Here is a 22,741-nt window from a genome sequence, read left to right as displayed (position 1 = left end):
AGGTCTCACACAGTGAGCTTCGCTGCTGAAAAAAAGGAGTTTGAACCTGGGTCTCCCCGCTCCTCGTTTGGCACACTAACCACTACACCACATTGCTCCCCAACTAGGGCTGCAGCCCTATTGCCTTGTAACTGAATGTAGAGTTTGTGACATCGTCAGACTGAATGCAAAGCAATGTAGGGAAAAGACAAAAGCTAGATTGAGGTTAGGAGCAGGGGAATGTGCCTTATGCCTGAGTCAGAGCATTTGCTCATGTAGCTCAGAGTAGCCTACACTGAATTGCAGCAGCATTGAATCCACATACAAAACAGATGCTGTACCCAGGGCCGGATTTAGGTTTGATGAGGCCCTAAGCTCCTGAAGGTAATGGGGCCCTTTATACGTCCAGCTGTCTTTGTCAACAACAAATTGTCACTGTTGCTTACATCCTAGGAGCCTACACAACACAAAGCACTGTTGCCGTATGTAGGTTTTATTTTATTTGTTTTTATCTTATGTTTTGGAAAGGTACATCCAGGTTTTTTTCCTTTAATTGTTTTGGGGACCCCCAAGAGAGTGGGGCCCTAAGCCATAGCTTGTTAAGCTTATACGTAAATCCGTCACTAGCTGTGCCACATTCTGGAGATCTGAAAAGCTAGCTTATTTTATGCCGTTCTGGCTGGTCCTACTTTCCTAGCTGTGGGTTTTGGATTTCCCTCCCTTTTCCCTTGTGAACCAACCAGCACATCATCTTTTGCTTTCTATTTACACACAGTGGAAGGCTTTGTTTCAGGAGGTGGGGTGGAGGCTAAGGGTTTCCAAAGGGATACTTGAGGCAGGCTGGGAACATCGGCCCTCCAGATGTTTTGGACTACAATTCCCATCATCCCTGACCACTGGTCCTGTTAGCTAGGGATCTTGGGAGTTGTAGGCCAAAACATCTGGAGGGCGGCAGTTTGGGGATGCCTGCCTTAGAGAGAGGGAGGGGGTGCCCCTTTTCAGGAAGTTAAAATATCCTCTGTTCCTTATTAAGACCCTCAGCTCTGCTAATAATAATAATAATAATAATAATAATAATAATAATAATAATTTATTATTTATACCCTGCCCATCTGGCTGGGTTTCCCCAGCCACTCTGGGCGGCTTCCAACCGAATATTAAAACAGTACAGCATTAAACATTAAAAACTTCCCTAAACAGCAACCTTCAGTTGTCTTCTAAAAGTAAAATAGTTACTTATTGCCTTGACATCTGCTGGGAGGGCGTTCCACAGGACGGGTGCCACTACCGAGAAGGCCCTCTGTAGTGTGAGCAAGTTCAAGACTATGCGAAGACTAGCTGCTTTTGAAGAGAATTGCCAAAGCAGAGTCCAATCAGGCAAATACTGTAACCATTGAGAGACTGGGATGGGGGTGTGAAATTCCTGCTAGGCCTGGGGCCTTTGTAAGATAAGGTGGTATGCCTCAGAATACAGGGCCCCATCTGCATGGTACATTTAAAACAGTAGCATATATCACTTTAAACATTCTCCCAAAGAATCCTGGGAACCGTAGTTTGTCAGGGGTGCTGGAATTGGTTAGGGAACTGCTGTTCCTCTCCCAGAGCTAAAGTGACTTAGCAATCAAACCCTCTTCTCAGAGAGCTCAGGAAATTGTAGCTTTGTGAAGGGAATATGGGGGTCTCTCTCTCTTGCGGATTCCCAGCACCCTTAGCAAACTATGGTTCCCTTTTGGGGGGGGGGAGCCATGGCTGTTCAGAGCGGTGTGACAGGGCTTTAAATCTGTGGTGGAGATGGAGTCCTTGTTGCTTGGAATTGTGAACGCTGCCACACTCAGGTTGAAAGGATATCTCGAGGGCAAGAGAGAGAGAGAGAGAGAGATCTCAGGCATGTAGTGTGAGCAAGTTCTATCTCTAAGATCCAGAGGAGGCATAGTTTCTTTTATCATATGCGCATACTGCTCTGGGCCCCAAGACCCTTTGGTTCCTCCTGGCTATGGTTCACGCTGGAATCCCTCTTGCATTGCACGGCAGTCTTTAACCTACTTAAGACTACTGCATTGGCTACTGCAGCTATTTGCTGTTGCCACTGTCCGAAGTGTGCCTCTGAATGCCAGTTTCTGGGAACCACAAGTGGAGGGTGCAGCTATCGCACTCAGGTCCTGCACGTGGGCTTGCCAGAGGCATGTGTTGCTGGCCACTGCGAGAGCAAGACAGTGGGCCTTCATCCTGAGCCAGCAGGGGTTCTTCTTGCATTCTTATTTGAGAGTGAAGCAGGAGAGGGTTTTCTGTTTGTTTCAGATCCAGCCGAATCTCCTGGATGCTGATCAGCGAAGCTTCTACAGAGAAGCCATGCAGGAGAGCTACAGCTCCATCTTCATGGGTGAGATTATTTCCCCCTGTTCTTTGCAGTTGTAAGGTATTGGGTTTTTTGTTTTGTTTTTGTTTTTTAAGCACTGCAGAATTAAACTGAGCTGGACTTTGTTTTTAACTGTTGCGTAAAAGTTTGCTATGAAAGCCATGAGGATGTTGCATGGGAGAGAGGCAGAGCTAAGGACTCGCCGGGCACTTCTGCATCATGGATGTACAGGCAAGCCCATGCATGTTTACTTGGAATGCAGTAAGCATGTTTACTTACTGCAAAGTAGCTGTGCAAAGGACTGCAGCCTTAAACTGGCTAATAATAGTCATTCTTTCATATTTGGGAGTGAAGTGTGTTACATATGGTTTGGGAAACTTCAACACTTCAAAGGAGAGGAGGGGGAAATGTCTCTTCAAATATTTCAATTGTTCTATTAATGTAAGCTGCCTTGATAGTTTTTTTATATTAGAAGCCAACATTTATATTAGAAGGCAACATTTATCCAATCCTAGTTTTTCTAAAAATTAACTGAAAGAATGAGATCTGCCTAGTTAATCAGGGCTACCTTTTTAATCCATTCAAATGTTTCTAACCTTTTAAATCTAGTCAACCTACTATGGGAAAACCAGTCACATGTACAGTACAGAGCATTCCCTTTCATATTTACTCAGAGGCAATGCCCTCCTCTAGTTTCAGTAAGGCTTATTGCATAAGGAGTGCAGCCCTAGATGAATGATCTATTTAAACATTCCCACATAAGAATACAATTCTCCGAAAGGGGGAGAAACCTACTTTGTGTTATTTAGATTATAAATTCCATGCATGTGTCTTAACAAGCATAATCTAAAAAGAGGCATTACCCCTTCCCTCTTTTCACAGGATGGGATGCTTCCAGTTAGATGGTGCTTGTCCATAGCTGCCAAGTCTCCCGTTTTTCGCGGGAAACCCCCGTATTAAAACCCATTTCCCGCTGTTATCCCAAATAGAGAAAAATCCCGTAACCCCCCCGGATTTCCTGCCTGCCAGGGAGGCTCCTTCTGCGCCTGTCTGGACATGTGCCGAACTGATTTCGGGTGCCACTCTTCCCATGTCTGGGCACCGGAAATCGGGCAGCGCCGGCACCGGAAGTTGCTTCTACGCATGTCCAGACATGCGTGAAAACCTGTAGTTTTCACAAGTTTTCTGTTTTGAAAACTTTACTGCAGAGTGATTGCTTGAACAGTAACCTCCCCCCCCCCAAGAACTCTTGCTGGCTGGGGAGTCCAGGCTTTCTTTCTTGAAAAAGCAAGCGGGAAATGAATCCACAATTCATCTCTCTCTCTCTCTCTCTCTCTCTCTCTCTCTCTCTCTCTCTCTCTCTCTCTCTCCTCTTCCTCTCCAAGCCTCTGGGCTGTTTGCCTATCTGGGACAAGGGCAGAACACTTGGGCCCCAGATTTCCAGAGCTACCGCCGTGATGCAGATGAAGAGATGATTAAACAATTGCCAGAACAAGGGCCAGAGGCAGCAACCTGGTTCAATTCCTACCGGTGTCCTGTGAGCATCCATAGTTCAGATCCATCTGATCCAGGTAAGGGTTGTACTTGGCACCTTCAAGCTTAAGCCTAAAATCACCTTCCGAGCCCCAAATCAGAGGTGGCTAAGTTATCATGTTCCAGATGTCATTGAACTACAGCTCCCATCAGCCTCGGCCAGTGTGTCAGTGATGGAATTTGTAGCCCAACAACCTCTGAAGGGCACCAGGCTCTCCTCAAGAAGGACATGAAGGCCACAGACCCTTCCCCCAGCTACAGAAACTGGTATTCTGGCATATACTGCATTTGAACGTGGTGGTTCAGTCATGCCAAATAAGCTTTGCTAACCTTAAAGGTAAAGGTAAAGGGGCCCCTGACCATTAGGTCCAGTCGTGACCGACTCTGGGGTTGCACGCTCATCTCGCAGTATTAGCCGAGGGAGCCGGTGTACAGCTCCCAGGTCATGTGGCCAGCATGACAAAGCCGCTTCTGGCGAACCAGAGCAGCACACGGAAAGGCCGTTTACCTTCCCGCTTACCTATTTATCTACTTGCACTTTGACGTGCTTTCGAACTGCTAGGTTGGCAGGAGCTGGGACCAAGCAACAGGAGCTCACCCCGTCGCAGGGATTCGAACCGCCAACCTTCTGATCAGCAAGCCCAAGGCCCTGTGGTTTAACCCGCAATGCCACCTGCGAACCTTATCCTCCTCCTAATTTGTACCTGTAAAAAGGCCTCCATGCTAGCGGTCATCCTCACCTCTTCTGCTTGTGAATTACATAATTTTTTTGTGCCAGATGTGTTTCCCCGTCAGCAATCAAGTTCACCGTGTTTGACAAGAAACCACTTCTCTTTCGACACCACGTATAATTTTATACAGTTCAGTTCGGTCCTCAGCCCTAAACGGCTTCGTCCCTGCATACATGAAGGAGCATCTCCACTCCCATCGTTCTGCCCGGACACTGAGGTCCAGCTCCAAGGGCCTTCTGGCGGTTCCCTCACTGCGAGAAGTGAAGTTACAAGGAACAAGGCAGAGGGCCTTCTCGGTAGTGGCACCCGCCCTGTGGAACACCCTCCCATCAGATGTCAAGGAAATAAGCAACTGAGTTTTAGAAGTCATCTGAAGGGCAGCCCTGTATAGGGAAGTTTTTAATGTTTGATGTTTTACTGTGCTGAATGTCTTTAATTTGTTGGAAGCCACCCAGAGTGGCTGGGGCAACCCAGTCAGATGGCCTGAATAATAATAATAATAATAATAATAATAATAATAATAATAATAATAATAATAAACAACTATTATTATTATTATTATTATTATTATTATTATTATTATTATTACTACTACCCCGCCCATCTGGCCGGGTTCCCCCAGCCACTCTGGGAGGCTTCCAACAAAATATTAAAATACAGAAATCCATCAAACATTAAAAGCTTCCCTAAACAGGGCTGCCTTGAGATGCCTTCTAAAGGTCTGGTAGTTGTTGACCTCTGGTGGGAGGGCATTCCACGATGAGGGGAGGAGACGCTCCTTCAGGTATACTGGACCGAGGCCGTTTAGGGCTTTAAAGGTCAGCACCAACACTTTGAATTGTGCTCGGAAACGTACTGGGGGCCAATGTAGGTCTTTCAGGACCGGTGATATGTGGTCTCGGCGGCTGCTCCCAGTCACCAGTCTAGCTGCCGCATTCTGGGTTAGTTGTAGTTTCTGGGTCACCTTCAAAGGTAGCCCCATGTAGAGCGCATTGCAGTAGTCCAAGCGAGAGATAACTATAGCATGCACCACTCTGGCGAGACAGTCTGCCGGCAGGTAGGGTCTCAGCCTGCGTATCAGATGGAGCTGATAAACAGCTGCCCTGGATACAGAATTGACCTGCGCCTCCATGGACAGCTGTGAGTCCAAAATGACTCCCAGGCTGCGCACCTGGTCCTTCAGGGGCACAGTTACCCCATTCAGGACCAGGGAGTCCTCCACACCTGCCCGCCTCCTGTCCCCCACAAACAGTACTTCTGTCTTGTCGGGATTCAACCTCAATTGAATTATTTCCCCACCTCCCCCCTGCAACACACATTTTATTTTCATTTCACTTTTCATAGGGAGGATGTTCCGACCTCCTTTTGGTAGCCTCTCCCAAGCCTTCTCAGGGATTTTTATTTTCCTTTCCTTTGCAGATGATGAGCCGATGAGCGAGGAAGAAGATGAAAACCTGAAGAGGGTAGAAGGTCCCAGAGTCACAAAACCACAGGCCTCTCTTTTGGGGAAACCCAATGTTGGTTCCAAGGAGGGAGAAACCTGGGAGAGTGGGAACAATCACTTGCAGGGACATACGGCCAGCAACAATCCTGCCGCTGAAAAAGATGGAGACCTTGTTGGTAACGAAAACATCCAGCAAGGCATAGATGCAGAAGAAGGGAGCCAGAACGTATGCCTCAAGTGTGGGAAAAAATATGGTAGGACGTCAACTCTCAAAAGACATGCAAAAAGCCACAGTAGTACGAGACCCTATATATGTGCCACCTGTGGCAAAGGTTTCATTGAGAAATCAAAGCTCATTGCCCACACACAAGCACATAATAAAAAGCTTCATTTGATAAGGGAACCCTACGAATGCCCCGAATGTGGGGAGGACTTCTTTACGAAAGCCTCTTTCAATAAGCATCGGGCGACACACACCAACGAACCAACCTATTCGTGCCCTGACTGTGGGAAAAGCTACAAGGCAGAGATGCGCCTAGTTCGCCATGTGGCGAAGGCCCACTCGGGAGCGACTCTCTTCAAATGCCCTGACTGCGGGAAAGGCTTTACGAAAGAGAAAGCTCTCACTCGGCATCGAGTGACGTTCCACACCGAAGGAGGAAGCTTCTACCGGCGCCATAACTACAGGCCGCGTGTCGGAGAGGAATCTCCTCCAATCAAACGGCGGCGGAAGCTCCCCGCAATGGAGCGTCCTTGCAGACTCTCAGAATGCAAGGGAGGTTTGGGTGACGACGCCGGTCATTGGAGAATGCAAGAAAAGGGGAAGCCTCATAAATCCCTTCCCCGTGAAATGCACTTTGGAAAGAGGCCGCCCCGCCCCACAAATAGGGAACGTGGTGCAGAAGAATATAGCCACGAATGCCCCGTGTGTGGGCGATGTTTCAAGAATGGGAGATGCTTTGCTAATCACTGGAGGGTGCATGAAAGACAGCGGCAGCGCGAACAGGCCGGTGCATTCGGGGAAGAAACCCGGCTCACTAGAAATAAAAAAACCCAAGTCGATTTTGAATCCGATGCATGCTTTGACTGCAGAAAGCCCCTCTGTGCCGACTCGACGCTGCCTGTGCGGCCCGAAATTGAAATGGAAGGAAATCTGTATAAATGCCCCAACTCTAGGAAAATCTTCAGAGACAGCCGACGTTTTGCTAAGCGTCAGAGAAGAGGACATCAGGAAGACCTTGAGGCAGGAGCACTGCCTGCTGACCAGTTGGAAACCCCCCGGAAGAAAGGATCCTATAGATGCTCACGTTGCGAGAGAGTCTACTCAACCCACTCCAACCTCAGGAGACATCAGAGAGTCCACTCGGGATGCAGACCCGCCAAACGTCCCAGCGGTGGGGAAGGTTTCGCCTGCGCGGGGTCCTTCCCTGACAACCAGAAAGCCTGTGTCAAAGGAGGAAGCGGCTTGCATAAATGCTCTTGCTGTGCGAAAGGGTTCCGTGCTAAAAGTGTGCTGAAGGGACGCTTGCCACCCAGGGTAAAAGTCAAGCCTTACAAATGTCCCATTTGTGGGAAAGCCTTTGCGTCCAGATACACTCTCGCTCAGCATCTGGAAACCCATGAGGATGAGCAACACAGTCTGCATATATGCTCGTTCTGCAGCAAAGCATTCCGAACCTGGACCTCCCTCAATAGACATCAGCAGCTGCACATGGGAGAGAAGCGCTACCAGTGCACTGTTTGTGGGAAAGCCTTCGCCTACAGAGATGCCCTCGCTCACCACCGGGAGATACACACGCAAGGGCAGTTCCACAAGTGCAATTTCTGCCTGAAAACCTTCCCGACCGGTAATTCTCTCAGTAGACACAGGCTCATCCACTTGAAAACAAGGTCCTACCAGTGCTCTATCTGCCAGAAAGCCTTCGGGACAAAATATTCCCTCCGTAGGCACCAGGACACGCACGGCAATGGAAGTCCAGGCAAACTGACCGGTGGTGGGGAAGGTCCTGGTGTAGCTGAAGAGGAAGCTAGCACGACAGAAGAGAATTCCAATGGCTCGCCCGATGGTTCAATGATCTCTGGGCATGAGGACATCGACAAGGAGAAGGAGAGCTTTGAGAGTGTGGGTGGCGCTGCCTGGGACAGCCGCTCGGGGGGAAATTCTGCCAAAGGGTTAGAAGAATATAAGAACACATTCGGAGATGGCTCGGTGCTTCCCGAATACCAAGCTAGACATGCCGACGAAAGTGTCAGCCCATTGTGTGAAAATTCAATAAATTCTAAGCACCAGGGAGTCCACGTTGAAGGAAATTCACCTGAATGCTCTGGGACGATGGGCAGATCAGAGCTTACTGGACAAGAAGAACCTGTTACTGGTGACCGAACCCTTTCCAGGGATGGGTCCGTGGTTGCTCACAATCCAGCGAGCGATACAGAAGGACATTTCAGCCTGTGGACCGACAATTCAGCCTATTCTGGACTGGTTCAGGGAGCCTCTATAGGAGAAAAGCCTTCTGGGAGTGTGATGACCCTTGTGGACGGCTCATTGCTGGCTGAAGAGCAGAGCACCCACTTAGAGGAACACCCCGTTAATGGGTTAGATGGTCAGGATCCCGTTGGGGTCAATTCAACTCACTTGAGTCGTGAGGGAGTTGTCACAGGCAAAGAAAGACATACATGCCTTAACTGCGGGAAATCCTGCAGAGATAAATATTCCCTCACTAGACATCAGGTAACCCACACCTCAGCGGGATCTTATCAATGTCAAACCTGTGAGAGGAGTTTCCGGAAGCCTCAAATGCTAGCAAGGCACCAGCTCACACATGGAGATCTCAAGCCTAATCAATGCCATGAATGTGGGAAATGCTTCAAAACAAGGTCCTGCGTTGACAGGCATCTGAAGACCCACAGGGAGAAGCCCTACTGCTGTGTTTATTGTGACAAGAGGGTCGCAACAGGCACAAATCTTCGGAATCACCTAAGGCTTCACACAGGAGAGAGGCCGTATAAGTGTGCAGAGTGCGACAAAGATTACACGACACTGTGGACCCTTAAAAATCATTTGAAGACCCATTTGAAAACGAGCTCCGCCTAGAGCCTCTCTGCAGAACAGCTAGATCAGGTTTCGTAACATAGAGTTGCCATATTTCAAAAAAGTAAAATTCCTGACACCCGCAAAGTTGTTCAGCTTTTAGGCAGACCCCCAAATTGTTAAACTTCTTTGGTGGACCCCCTTCCCCACAAAATAGTGATTTTAAGCTTTTGGAACTGTTTCCGTTGCTTTTTCCACCACGTTGCCAGAAATCCGTGTTTTCCCCGACACTTGGCCGATTTGGCTAAATTTCCCTCAACGCCACTTTTGCACCTGAAAACCAGGACATATCAGGGATTTTCCTGACGTATGGCAAGCCTACTTACTATGTTTTCCCACAACGTAATGAAATGGGACGATCCTTAATATGGTCTGCTGCTGTGGGTCTCTTTTTTTCCTACGGTCGTTGGTGCTGAAACAGGCCTGTGTCTTCAGGGAACCCAGAATCTCTATACAGTATAAGGAATGCTCATAATCTACCTCACAATCAACTTTACTTGTGCAGTTTCAAAGTACCTTTGCTCAGGGAATGAACCTTTCATGCTGCTGGTGATACATACAGTAGATATTTTGGTTGTTTTGAATGACTGAACCTGACTTGGGAAACACGGATACTGCTTGATTCTTAGAATTTTGAAGTGTCAGGCATAGCTCTAGTGGCTTTAGCCCAAACGTAGCAGAGTTTTCCTGCACAGCGCAGAAGCTAGTTGAGGTGGAAATGACTAGTCGGCTAGACGCAGAATAACTATTTACAGGATTTATTAAAAGAAAATAAAACCAGCAGAGTTTCTGCATACAAAGCAAAGCAAAATAAATCCTTACTCTCTCTCTCTCTCTCTCTCCAACCATACGCAGCACTCCTACTCCTAACACCCAACAAGAAACAACTGTGCTAGCATTCCTAGATAACAGAGTTCAGTGCTGGTCATTAACCAATCAGAGAGCTGTTGCCAGGCCAGGCAGACTTTGGCTTTCTGCCAAGACTAAATTGACACTGCCTTGAGTTAACTGTGTGAAGCAAGAATCTGTAAGTTTCCCATGAGAACCAATTAACAGAAACCGAACATTGATGGAGGAGGGAGGTGATGACCAAGAGGCCAGTCTACGCTCTCAAAAGAAAAGGTGTGGGGAGAAACAACTGCGTAGTTATTAATTTTAAAACATCCACACCCTAGTCAAAAAACAAGAGCTGCAGAATATTGTTCACTTGGGCATGGCTTAGTTTGATGTTGAACTGGTCTGAATTCTAACACCCTGGTCTGAGCCAGTGAAGCATAATGGTTAGAGCAGGGTTCCCCAAACTTGGGTCTCCAGCTGGTTTTAGACTACAACTCCCATCATCCCTAACCACAGGTCCTGTGCTAGCTAGGGATGATGGGAGTCATAGTCCCAAAACATCTGGAGGCCCAAGTTTGGGGAACCCTGGGTTAGACCTGACGGACCAGGGTTCAAGTCCCCATTTGGCCACAAAACTCACTGGGTGACCCTGGGCCAGTCGCTGCTTCTCAACCTAACCTTGCTCACAGGTTTGTTGTGGGGGATTAACAGAGAAGCAAGGGAAACATGTGTGTCACCTTTGGGGGGGAAAAGTGGTATGTAGATGCAATAAATGAATAAAAGTAATATTTCAAAGTCCCTCTTTCATCTTCTGGAATATGATGGCAACAGAAGTACTGTACTGAAATATGGTACAAAATTAAAACCTACAGATTTCTACAATTTACAGTGACTGGAAAGCCCAAGATCGTTCAGGATAATTGCCCTACAAAGTCCATCCTTTGCAGGAATCCCAATTTACTATTGTTTTTCACCTGGATATATTGTGTGTGGTTTTTTTTTTATAGGAGCAGCTGCTACTTACTTATCGCAGACACTCCTCTGGAGCCTAAAACATTGAGGATGAATTATTTACACTGTTTTTTTCTTCATAAAAGCTTTTGTTACTGATATCTGTTTTCTGGATTTTATTTCGATGTGGGTGGGGTCAAAAGACATGGCTGCTGGATGGCAGAAGAAGGAAATTATCTTGAGCGTAGGAAAGTGATTTCTCTGCCTAGTCAAAGACTGGGAGGGGAAAAGCTTCTTCTTCATCATCAGCATCATCATAATATATTATTTATACCCTGTTCATCTGGCTGGGTTTCCCCAGCCACTCTGGGTGGTTTCCAACAAAGATTAAAAATGCATTAAAACATCAGTCATTAAAAACTTTCCTAAACAGGGCTGCCTTCAGATGTCTTCTAAACATCTGATAGTTGTGTATCTCTTTCACATCTGACAGGAGGGCATTCCACAGGGGGGGTGCCACTACCGAGAAGGCCCTCTGCCTGGTTCCCTGTAACCTCACTTATTGCAGGGAGGGAACCGCCAGAAGGCCCTCAGCACTGGACCTCAGTGTCTGGGCTGAATGATGGGGGTGGAGACGCTCCTTCAGGTATACCAGGCCAAGGCCATTTAGGGCTTTAAAGGTCACCACCAACACTTTGAATTGTGCTTGGAAACTTACTAGGAGCCAATATAGGTCTTTCAAGACCGGTGTTATATGGTTCGGCGGCTGCTCCCAGTCACCAGTCTGGCTGCCACATTCTGGATCAGTTGTAGTTTCTGGGTCATCTTCAAAGTTAGCCCCATGTAGTGCGCACTGCTAGTCCAAGCAGGAGATAACTAGAGCAGGGGTAGGCAACCTAAGGCCTGTGGGTCGGATGCGGCCCAATCGCCTTCTCAATCTGCCCTGTGGATGGTCCGGGAATCAGTGTGTTTTTACATGAGTAGAATGTATCCTTTTATTTAAAATGCATCTCTGGGTTATTTGTGGGGCCTGCCTGGTGTTTTTACATGAGTAGAATGTGTGCTTTTATTTAAAATGCATCTCTGGGTTATTTGTGGGGCATAGGAATTCGTTCATTTCCCCCCCAAAATATAGTCTGGCCCACCACATGGTCTGAGGGACAGTGGACTGGCCTGGAAAAGGTTGCTGACCCCTGAACTAGAGCATGCACCACTCTGGTGAGACAGTCCACAGGCAGGTAGGGTCTCAACCTGCGTACCAGATAGAGCAGGTAGATAGCTGCCCTGGACTCAGAATTGACCTGCGCCTCCATGGACAGCTGTGAGTCCAAAATGACTCCCAGGCTGCGCACCTGGTCCTTCAGGGGCACAGTTACCCCATTCAGGACCAGGGAGTCCTCCACACCAGTCTGCCCCCTGTCCCCCCAAAAGAGTATTTCTGTCTTGTCAGGATTCAACCTCAATCCGTTAGCCGCCACCCATCCTCCAACCATATAATTCCTCATTTGTCTGTGACTTGTGTGTTTTGGTATGGAGGAACTCTCGGTCCAGTGAATAAAGTAGTTTAACTTAGAACCAGGTTTTCCATCTCGCCTGAATTTTGGGAGCCAGGGTGGGTGCCAAACATCTCAGATCAGCCGCCCACTTCCATCACTGGTTGCCCAACAAGCGTTTGGTTGGATTTCTTCTCCATGTTTCGTGTCCTGGTTCCATCTTTTGCAGAATCTTGTGAGAGCCCTCAGGATGGCTACTTTGTGAGGGCAGAAGTGAACCAGGGCCTCACAAGTAGCACCTGGCTTTCCATCTCCCAGCAGTAATTAAAGCGAAGGGTCAAAAGGGGAAAGTCAGGAGATGGAGAGGGAGTGCCAGAGCTCTGGCAACATCCAAGAGCCACTGCTCCTCAGGCAGGAAGAGAGGGAGGGGGAAAGAGAGGAGGGGACTCAGACAGGCCGGAGACCTTCCCCCCCCACACACACTGGAATTAAGGAGGAGGGGAAAGGGGAGGAGGTTAGCTGTCCCCCGACTGTTATGTTGGTCAAGGTCGCGAAAGGGGGCAGTGCCGGATTCTGAATCGGACTGATGAGACATGAAACCAGCAGCTCAATTCACTGTAAATAATGTGCACCAATGAAAGTTCCTGAAAGACAAGCATGTGGGGGGTCGTTACTCAAGAGTAGTCGCAAAAAACCTGACAGTATGTAAGCTTTAACACACACATTTGGGTATTAAGTCAAAAGCAGGCCATCGTCAGTCTTCCTAAATTGCCACAGCTGCTGTATTTCTGGGTGGGGCTTTAAATAAGTGAATGGAAGATGGAATGAGCTGCTACCCAGTAGAAGCTTCTAGAACCCTGTCACTAAGCCCACACTCTCCCTGGGTTTATTTTTGTTTGGTTCAAAAAGTAGAAGTTGTCTTGATTGAACAACAGCTTTTTTTTCGTACACAACTGCTTACAATGATCACCTTCCTTAAAAATAAAGTTAAGACCTTGTGTGAAAAGAATCTTACAAATGAGTTTATCCAGGCTCCGTAAAAGTCAAGCACAACAGAAAATTAAGCTATTAACGCTCTGAGCCAAAGGGTGGTACTTTGAGGCAAATATAACACTGCACAAATTGGCCTGGTAGGTAAGTGGGGATTTGAACCCGGGTTCTTCAGCATTCACTTTCCACATTTCAGAGACCTCTTGGCCCTGCAGATCTCTCCTATCTAGCTAGAGTGGGTTGAGAGCAAAGGCAGCTGTGTTGACCCATAAGGAAAATGTCATAATCCTCACAAAACTCTGTGCAAGCCGTCAGGTTCTCCAGAATGCTTTCATCAGGCTAAATGGTGAATAAAGAGAAATAGTTCTGGGTAACTCAACAGCTTCCACACTAAAGCCAGAATTATGTACAGTGGTACCTCGGTTTATGAACACAATTGGTTCTGGACGTCTGTTCATAAACTGAAGCGTTCATAAACTGAAGCGAACTTTCCCATTGAAAGTAATGGAAAGTGGATTAATCCGTTCCAGACGGTCCGCGGAGTAACCGTTCATAAACTGAAGCGAACTTTTCCATTGAAAGTAATGGAAAGTGGATTAATCCGTTCCAGACAGGTCCGCGAAGTACTTAAACTGAAGCGTTCATAAACTGAAACATGGGTGTAATTGGTTCCGGAAGTCTGTTCATAAACTGAAGCGTTCATAAACTGAAACGAACTTTCCCATTAAAAGTAATGGAAAGTGAATTAATCCGTTCCAGATGGGTCCGCGGCGTTCATAAACCGAAAATTCATAAACCGAGGTGTTCATAAACCGAGGTTCCACTGTACTGTATAGTCAAAACCCATTGGGTGCGATGGCTGGTGGCGTTGCCAAATAGGTTTTCTCCAAACACCAGCCCACTTTTGAATTAAAACATATTTTTGCCCAGGTGCATAAAGATGAATGTGCACAAGTTAAAATAGCATTCCATTGCCCTAATGGGGATTTTGGAACTCCCATCTCTCCAGGTGGTTGTGCTGGTTATCACCTGTAAACCAGCAAGCAGATTTACTAAGGTCTGAACAGCTTTACTAGGAAATTTTATTAAGGAGTTTATTCCATCAGCTTGGGCTGGTAGCCCAGGGATACACTACTGCTGTCTATGTGCTTTGGCAACCTCTAGGTGAGATTATGGCAATGTATTATACATAGGATTGCCTCTGAAGATGGTTCAAAAACTCCAGTTGGTGCAGAATTGGGTCAGGCAGCTCACAGGAACCATACTCTCCAAGTGCCCCTATTACCCAGGGACAGTCCTGGATTTAAATAAACTGTCCCAGTTTCTGACTTGACCCACAAATGTCCCACCTTTCCTTAGGGTGTCCCTATTTTCACTGGAGAAATGTTGGAGAGCATGGAGTTATCCGACCCCCCAAGCCATCTGAAGGAAGCCTTGTACTGTATAGGGAAGGTCTAAAACAGGCATCCCCAAACTTTGGCCCTCCAGATGTTTTGGCGTACAACTCTCATGATCCCTAGCTAACAGGACCAGTGGTTGGGGAAGATGGGAATTGTATTCCAAAACATCTGGAGGGCCAAAGTTTGGGGATGCCTGGTCTAAAATGTTGAATGTTCTCTTATGTTTTTATATATGTTGGAAGCTGCCCCAAGTGGCTGGGGCAACCCAATCAGATTGGGGGGAAATAGAAACCTATTCAGACCCTGAGGTCATCCTCTGAGGCCCTTCTTTGTGTGCCTCCATGAGAGATCCAGAAGGTGCATGGGTGTAGGGAGGGGGAAACTGCCCCCCAAATCAAATAAATAAATAAAAACAACTGACCAATTGCGTCGCAGAATGCTTGGTTCTGCCTCACCCATGAGCGGGTGGAAAGATGTGCCTCCCCATTTGTGGCATGTTCTCCCCAGGGAGATTTGTCCAGTGTTTTCATTATATACCTTTAGGTGCCAGGTAAAGGTAAAGGGGCCCCTGATCATTAGGTCCAGTCATGACCGACTCTGGAGTTGCGTGCTCATCTCGCATTATTGGCTGAGGGAGCCGGTGTACAGCTTCCAGGTCATGTGGCCAGCATGACAAAGCCACTTCTGGCGAACCAGAGCAGCGCACGGAAACGCCGTTTACCTTCCCGCTGTAGCGGTTCCTATTTATCTACTTGCATTTTGACGTGCTTTCGAACTGCTAGGTTGGCAGGAGCTGGGACCGAGAAACGGGAGCTTACCCCGTCTCAGGGATTCGAACCGCCGACCTTCTGATCGGCAAGCTCTAGGCTCTGTGGTTTAACCCACAGCGCTACCTGGGTCCCTTTAGGTGCCAGAAACCGCCCCAAAAACCATTCCTCTTAACCCGGTCTTTGTGGGAGGGGGTGGAAGTGTGGAGTTGTTGGTTAGTGGGTTTCTTTGTTCTTTTTTATTATATATTTTGTGTTTTTACCTTGCATCTGTATGCCCTGAGATCTATGGATGAAGAGTGGTATACAAATTAACAACAACAACAACAACAACAACAACAACAATTTAAAATTCATTTCCCCTTTGAGGTAATGCAGTCAGGCCTTTCAAGAGAAAAGGGACATACCGGTACTTCATTTCGGAGTAAAATGGGTTGTGTGGAAGTGGTTGTCCTCATTTGCACCTTGGCATGCTTGCTGGAGTGGTCTGAAAATATTCAGCTTGCAATGCAGTCCTGTAAGTGTCAACTCAGTAGCAAGCTCAACAGAATCCAATGGAAACTACTCCCAAGTAACAGGTAGGTAGCCGTGTTGGTCTGAGTCGAAGCAAAATAAAAAAAATCCTTCAGTAGCACCTTAAAGACCAACTAAGTTTTTATTTTGGTATGAGCTTTAGTGTCTTTAGTGTCTTTTAGTCTTTAAGGTGCTACTGAATGAATTTTTTTATTTAACTCCCAAGTAAGTACAGGACCAGGGGTGGATCTATTATAAAACTAACGAAGCTTAAGCTACAGGGCCCTGAATCTCAGAGGGGTACCAGAAGCGACCTTAGTCCATATTGCTTAATTCTTATTATTTTGACTAGTAGACCCCATTTGACTCAAATGGATTAATTTTTTGTTGTATATATTTCAACAATCCTAAAGTTTGAGAGTCAGGAGCTTAGATGTTGCAATGGTGTGGCGATCTGCCGTGGAACAACCCCATTGAAGAAGTTACTACAAACCTAGTAGCTGGTTGTGAAGGGGCCCCCGGGACAGTCCAAATTTCAGGGCCCCCAAAATCTAGGTCCACCACTGTCTACAGCTGCACATTTGCTGACTAAAATATATACTCAGAGGAAAGCTTATCAGGGTTATTGAATGGAGCATGTTCTCAAGTAAGTGTGCGAGGATTGCAGTCAAGTAATTGTAAATAACAGTAGAAAAGAATTGAAACTCTCTCATCGGCACCCCCAAAGCTCCAAGGCGATCTTCATGCCATCTACTTCCAAATCATATTTAAAGGGAACTCCTCCACACAAAGCACATAATAATAATATAATAATAGAGGTTCCCTAACAACTCTCAGTACCCTCAACAAACTACAGCTCATGACTTTGGGGGGGGGTTATTTAATGTGGGACGGTACTGCTTTAAATAGAGTGCCTTGGGGATGGGCGTGCGTTTCAGAAAACATTGCACTCTGCAGGTGCCTAGAGGCACACTGCTCTGATAAAAGCTCTTCCTGACTCCGGAGAGAGAGAGGGAGAGAGAAAAAACCTGGTCTTTGTTATCAACTTCCAGGCGCCAGAGGGGATTATCAGAAAGGCAACACACTTCCCTGCAACCCCAATATCCCTTTCTATCATTGCCCCCTTTTTTTGCATTTCCATTGTTCCATTGTTGTTCTCAGGTACTTTGGGAAAGGGGAAAGCACTCTGGGTTGAAAAGGGGAATGGGGAAGAGAACGAAGGAATGAAAAAAGTTGTCTGTAGGGGCGCCGTGGTCCTGGGGGGGAACTGCACCCGGTGTCTTTCAGCCTGCCGCGCGCAGCAGCTGAGAGCACAGGAGCAGTTCTCGGAAGGGAAAGGTGGCAACCTCAGTTGGCCATTTGAGGGCGAGGGAGGGGTTTTTTTGTCTCCTCCTTTCCCCGCCATCCTGGGACTGTTGGGTCAGACGCTGTTGCTTCCGGGACCTCGCCCTCCTGGGAAAACCGGCATGGATGAAGGCAACTCCCACAGCACCGCTGGGAATGTGGGGAAGATCTGACTTGGAAAGTGGCTCTACTTCTCTTGGAGCCCGGGAGTCCCTGAGCTGAGTTTGGAAGCTCCAGGTAAGCAAACCAGGAAGGGAAGAACCAGTGACTCTGACCTCTTGGATAGATGGCGGAGGCCATAATGGGAACGAGAAGGAAACTGAAAGGGAGAGGAGGGAGGGAAAGAGAAAGAGAAAGGAAGAGGAGACTCTCCAACTTCTCTAAGCAGCGGTTGGATGGACATCTGTAATGGATGCTTCAGTTGAGATTCCTGCCATTGCAGGGGGTTGAACTACCGTAGAAAGATGACCCTTCCAACTCCATGATTCTATGATTCTTTTTTAAAAATAATTTTTATTAGGTTTTACAATTTTATATCATAAACACAATAAAATAAACCATAAATCCAAGTCTCCCCCCCCTTGACTCCCCCCAACCTCCTCTTCTGGTTCTTTAAATATTTGCTCCTTTTGCTTATTTTGTTTACCTTCATTTAAAAATATTTCAACTAAATATTCTTAGATTCTTATCCTTTTTATACCATATCATTCCGAATTACATCTTGCATTTCTTTTTTGTAGTTTTCCCCAATTAATGCTCCGTAATTTATACACTTTCCCCCTTAATTGTAAGTGTTTACTCAAAAACTGTAAGTGTTTACTCAAAACCTCCGCTAGTAAGTGTTTACTCAAACCCTACAATTCTATGATTCTAACTCTGCCCAGATCAATTACCGGTAGTTCAGTTTGGGAGGCCGTCCTAATGGGTGCAAGAACTGGGGAAGGACGTACAGGAATATAGAAAATTGACACAAAGACTTAAAGAAGGGACACAATTGTTTCTCCCAAAGGATACTTTAGAATTACAAGATGGAAATGAAGATCAGCCGCAAATCGCAGAACCTGAGCAACTTGTGAGAGAAGCTGCAAAGGACATTCTATCCAGAGGACTCTAGTCCAAGAAGAGATTCAGGATGCTGGCCTCTCAGTGGGAGAGGGAGGCCAGATTCTGATCAAGGTTAACCAGACAGTGATAGCAGATTTGTACAAGATTGGGCTTTGGGGAGACAAGAAGAAGAAAGTTGGGAAAGGGAATTGGGGACAGAGACTGGAACAGCAGAAGGAGATGAGGAGAGAGGGAGGAGGCATGGAATGGGTAAGAGATGGAGTGGGGTGAATATTAAAAGGAATTTTAAACAAGGGATGGATTAATTGGTATGAAAATGGATTGTTAACCGGAGCTGGCTGATGTTTACAGGGAACCGCCAATCAGGGGAAGGAGGGGGGTGTTAAAAAGTATGGTGAATTAAATTAATAGTGAATTTTTTTTCTAGATAACTAATTGGGAATATTTTTTAGAGAAATTAGAGGCTAAAGGGTTTTTTGCAGATCGAGTATATTTCTTATTCTTTTTTCTTTTTCTTTCTTAAGTAGGATGTGAAATCAATTAAATAGGTTATAGTACAGATTGTGATATAAGAGAAATATATAAAATGGGAAAACTGCTGAAGTTGGGTTTAAAATGGACTCTGGAAGGGAGGGACGGGGAAGCCGAAGTTATGTTAAGGAATATTAGATAAGATTGAATATTTTTGTTTGTTTTTTCTATGGCTTTTTTCCTTTTTCCTTTTTTTCCTTTTTACTTTTTTCTGGTTTGTTTGTTTGTGCCACTGATATTTTTTCTTTTTGGTCAAGTGTTTGTTATGAATATTAACTTATAATAAATGTTTGAATTGAAAATCTTTAATAAAAATTATTTTTTTAAAAAAGAAAGTCTGGAGGGTGAGTTTGGGGGGGGGAACATTTGGATTATGTAGCTAGTGCTCCTATATTCAGATTTTGATCGATGCTTTTTTAGTTGGGTCTTGAGATGCAAGAAGCACCTTCAAAGGACATCACTTGGTGTTTTGAGGGAAGAGGGTGGGCGGTGAAGTGCCCCTTCACACGCTATAACCGGCACCCTGAACTGGCAAGATTTTAGGGTATGGTGTTTGGAGGAGGGATAGAAATCTGGTTTGCGGGGTCTCCTGGCTTGGAACCATCAATGGAGGAAAGCCTTTCTGAAACTTCCCTTCTTGCTTCTCCACAGGCTGCAGAGAAAAAAAGAATACTTTTTGACTCAGACACACCTCTTGCTTGATTCGCGGTCATCCTAAACTCTTGACGGAGGAAGAGAAATGGCTGTGGCGAAGATGGCTCAGGTAGGGGAGTTTTGTTGGGGGTTTCTGGTGGGGCGGGTGAAAGATGGGGGGGGAGAAAGCTTGCCCGTGGGGGCAGTGGGGGTGGGAGGAAGGCCGAGAGGACATCAGGTCAAAATGGATTCAGGTGTTAAGGCAGGCACCCCCAAACTTTGGCCCTCCAGATGTTTTGGACTACAATTCCCATCTCCCCCGACCTCTGGTCCTGTTAGCTAGGGATCATGGGAATTGTAGTCCAAAACATCTGGAGGGCTGCCGTTTGGGGATGCCAGTTTTAGATCTTCCCTATACAGTACAGGGCTTCCTTCAGATGGCTTGGGGGTCGGATAACTCCATGCTCTCCAACATTTCTCCAGTGAAAATAGGGACACCCTAAGGAAAAGTGGGGCATTTGTGTGGGGGGGGGAGAAAGCTTGCCCTGGGGGGCAGGTGTGGTGGCAGCCATAAGCTGAATCCTAACTTTTTGGCAGAGAATGGGGCAGAATCCAGTCTGGGCTCTGCATCTCTCCCTGCTTTAAAGCAAAGTTGAAAGGTTAGGGAGGGAGCTGCTTTTGTCAGTCAAAAAAGAATAGAGGGGAAGTAATGAGAATATGCACTATTATTACATATTATTTGACACACTCTGTGACAAAGTGCCTTACAGCTGCCTTAGGCACCATAGAAACAAAGCAGAAAGGTAGGATATAAATAGTTTTATCGCATTCACTTTTAATAAAAAATCCTAAAAGTCATAATTGTTCATATTCTACATTTAGAGACATAATGCCCTGTCCAGCCCCCCAGAGAATCTGATGAGTAAACTGCAATTTGGCCAAAGTCTCCCAGCACTACAAGCCCCATGAGGCTTGTGCTGATTTAAAATTTACACCCCCATAGGAATCAGCTGCCTTTTGGATGGAAGAGATTTCAAACATGTTAACAGCTTTCTAACGGTCAACAATTCAATGAGAAACCTGTGTATGGGGGTAGAGGATGGAGGGGGGGGGACCATTTAGATTTCTGCCCATTATGCAACAATTAATATGCAGCAATTAAAAGCATGGAGTACTTTTCCGTGAAAAAAGGGGACATCCGGCAGAGCATCACATTCCCTAGCTAATTTCCTGTTATTCAAAGTTAGCCTTGGTTGGCTTGGCCCCAGGGCATGCTGGGATAGCTGCTACTCTAGGTTTGCCATATTTCAAAAAGTAAAAACCAGGTCACTCCAAAAGTTGTTGAGCTTTTTTAGGAAGACCCCAAAGTTGTAGAGCTTTTTATAACAAAAACAACGCGATTTTTCTATTGACTTGTCTAAGATACAGGACAAAGCGCCACCTTTCTGAAATTGCCCTGCACACTTAATAATAATAATACTATTACATTATGTTATTTAATATTGAAGTATTACCCTGGAATTATCCCTCTTTTTTAAAGACTTAAAAGTTTTTTCAGTTATACAAAATGAAGTGAAAAGGTGTAATATATGCATATTTTATACACACACACACACACACACGATTCTTATATGCACTAATACATAAATTCTTAATAATCTACTGTGTTCTGTATAAACTTGTTTCACATATCAATATATTTATCTAAACAAAGTGCATGTCAATAAGCAAGCCGTTCACATGTTGCGAGTGTTGTCATGTTTTCAATCCATTGATTATTAAAGGGGAGCATATTTTTGTTCTTCCAGTTTATCAATTACCAGTCTTTGGGTTGTAGTTAGGGCACACAGAATCCATTTTCGTTGTTCAGTTGTCTACTTCCATATAATAGGTATATAATTCAAAATAATATTTTCTTCTGAAAATTTTAAAATCTGTACTGTCAAATTTATACAGTTCAACACTTTCTCCCAGAACTTAGTGAGAGCAGGACACTGTAAGAACATCTGTTTCAAAGAGGCATTATCCTTATCACATCTCCAACAAAGAGTTGCATTTGACCGTCCTTTTCTATGCAAACATAATGGAGTCTAAATATTATTTTCTGTTGTATAAGTCTTCGTTTAAGATCCATCAATACCTTTGCTACCACAATTACCCAGGAGCTTCATGGCCACATGAGGGTTTGAACCCATTTACCCACCCACCCACCCCTAACCACTACACAACACTGTCTCTCGTGAGCTATCACTGCAGACTCTGAGTGAGGATCTTTCTTTTTTCCAATCCTGCTGTTCCAGGTACCTGAAGCCTTGCAAGAGGTGACCGTGCACTCCACTGAAGGGCCGTGTCTGCTTGCGGGCCGTCGCCAGAGAGCCTTGTGTAGGAAAGCCATGCAGGAGAACTGTAGCTCTATGGTCTCCTTCGGTAAGGATTCTTTAACAAATATATAAATCACAAAATCAGTCCACTCCAGATTAAACAATGGAGGCACGAGTCACCAGCTTGTCTCTCAAGTTCTTCAGGAGCTTCATGAGGCTGTTGAGCATCCCTCCTCTCGCCTATAGGCGAAACCTGCAGTCGCTCAGCAGCAGAGTTTGTTGTTGGCACGTGAAAGACCCCAGAATTAGTTCCTGCTGGCACAGGGCTGGCATCACAGGTTGGCAGCTACTGAGGGGCCCACCCCACAGACAAGAGTCCCCTGGCACTGCGGCTGCAGCCCATGGAGGGAGTCGTGCCCAAGAGATTGCCAAAATCTGGAGCCGGCATTCCCATGTGTTGGGGCTGGGAAAGACCTGAAATCCCATTTGAAACAACCCCGCCCCTAAAAAACAACACTCACCCAAGCGAAAACCCCATCCCCATTAAAACCATAGGGGCCTGGCCAACACCCTTGTTCCACCATCAAAGGGAGAGCCAGTGTGGTGTAGTGGTTAAGAGCTGTAGCCTCGTAATCTGGGGAACCGGGTTCACTTCCCCGCTCCTCCACATGCAGCTGCTGGGTGACCTTGGGCTGGTCACACTTCTCTGAAGTCTCTCAGCCCCACTCACCTCACAGAGTGTTTGTTGTGGGGGAGGAAGGG

At 46.2% G+C, this 22,741-nt stretch overlaps 1 protein-coding gene across 1 annotated transcript; it reads left to right on the top strand.

Moving 5' to 3' along the window:
• The first annotated feature begins 2,328 nt into the window (after window positions 1–2,328).
• On the top strand, window positions 2,329–9,275 carry LOC118080079 (zinc finger protein 11-like). The gene is made up of 3 exons (XM_035105010.2): window positions 2,329–2,359; window positions 3,721–3,906; window positions 6,019–9,275. The coding sequence occupies exons 1-3, from the start codon at window positions 2,329–2,331 to the stop codon at window positions 9,135–9,137; spliced, it is 3,336 nt and encodes a 1,111-aa protein (XP_034960901.2). The 3' UTR covers window positions 9,138–9,275.
• The last annotated feature ends 13,466 nt before the right edge of the window (window positions 9,276–22,741 follow it).

This window comes from Zootoca vivipara, chromosome 2 (genome assembly GCF_963506605.1).
Source record: "Zootoca vivipara chromosome 2, rZooViv1.1, whole genome shotgun sequence".
NCBI classification, from domain to species: domain Eukaryota; kingdom Metazoa; phylum Chordata; class Lepidosauria; order Squamata; family Lacertidae; genus Zootoca; species Zootoca vivipara.
This window is presented reverse-complemented; position numbering and strand designations above follow the sequence as displayed.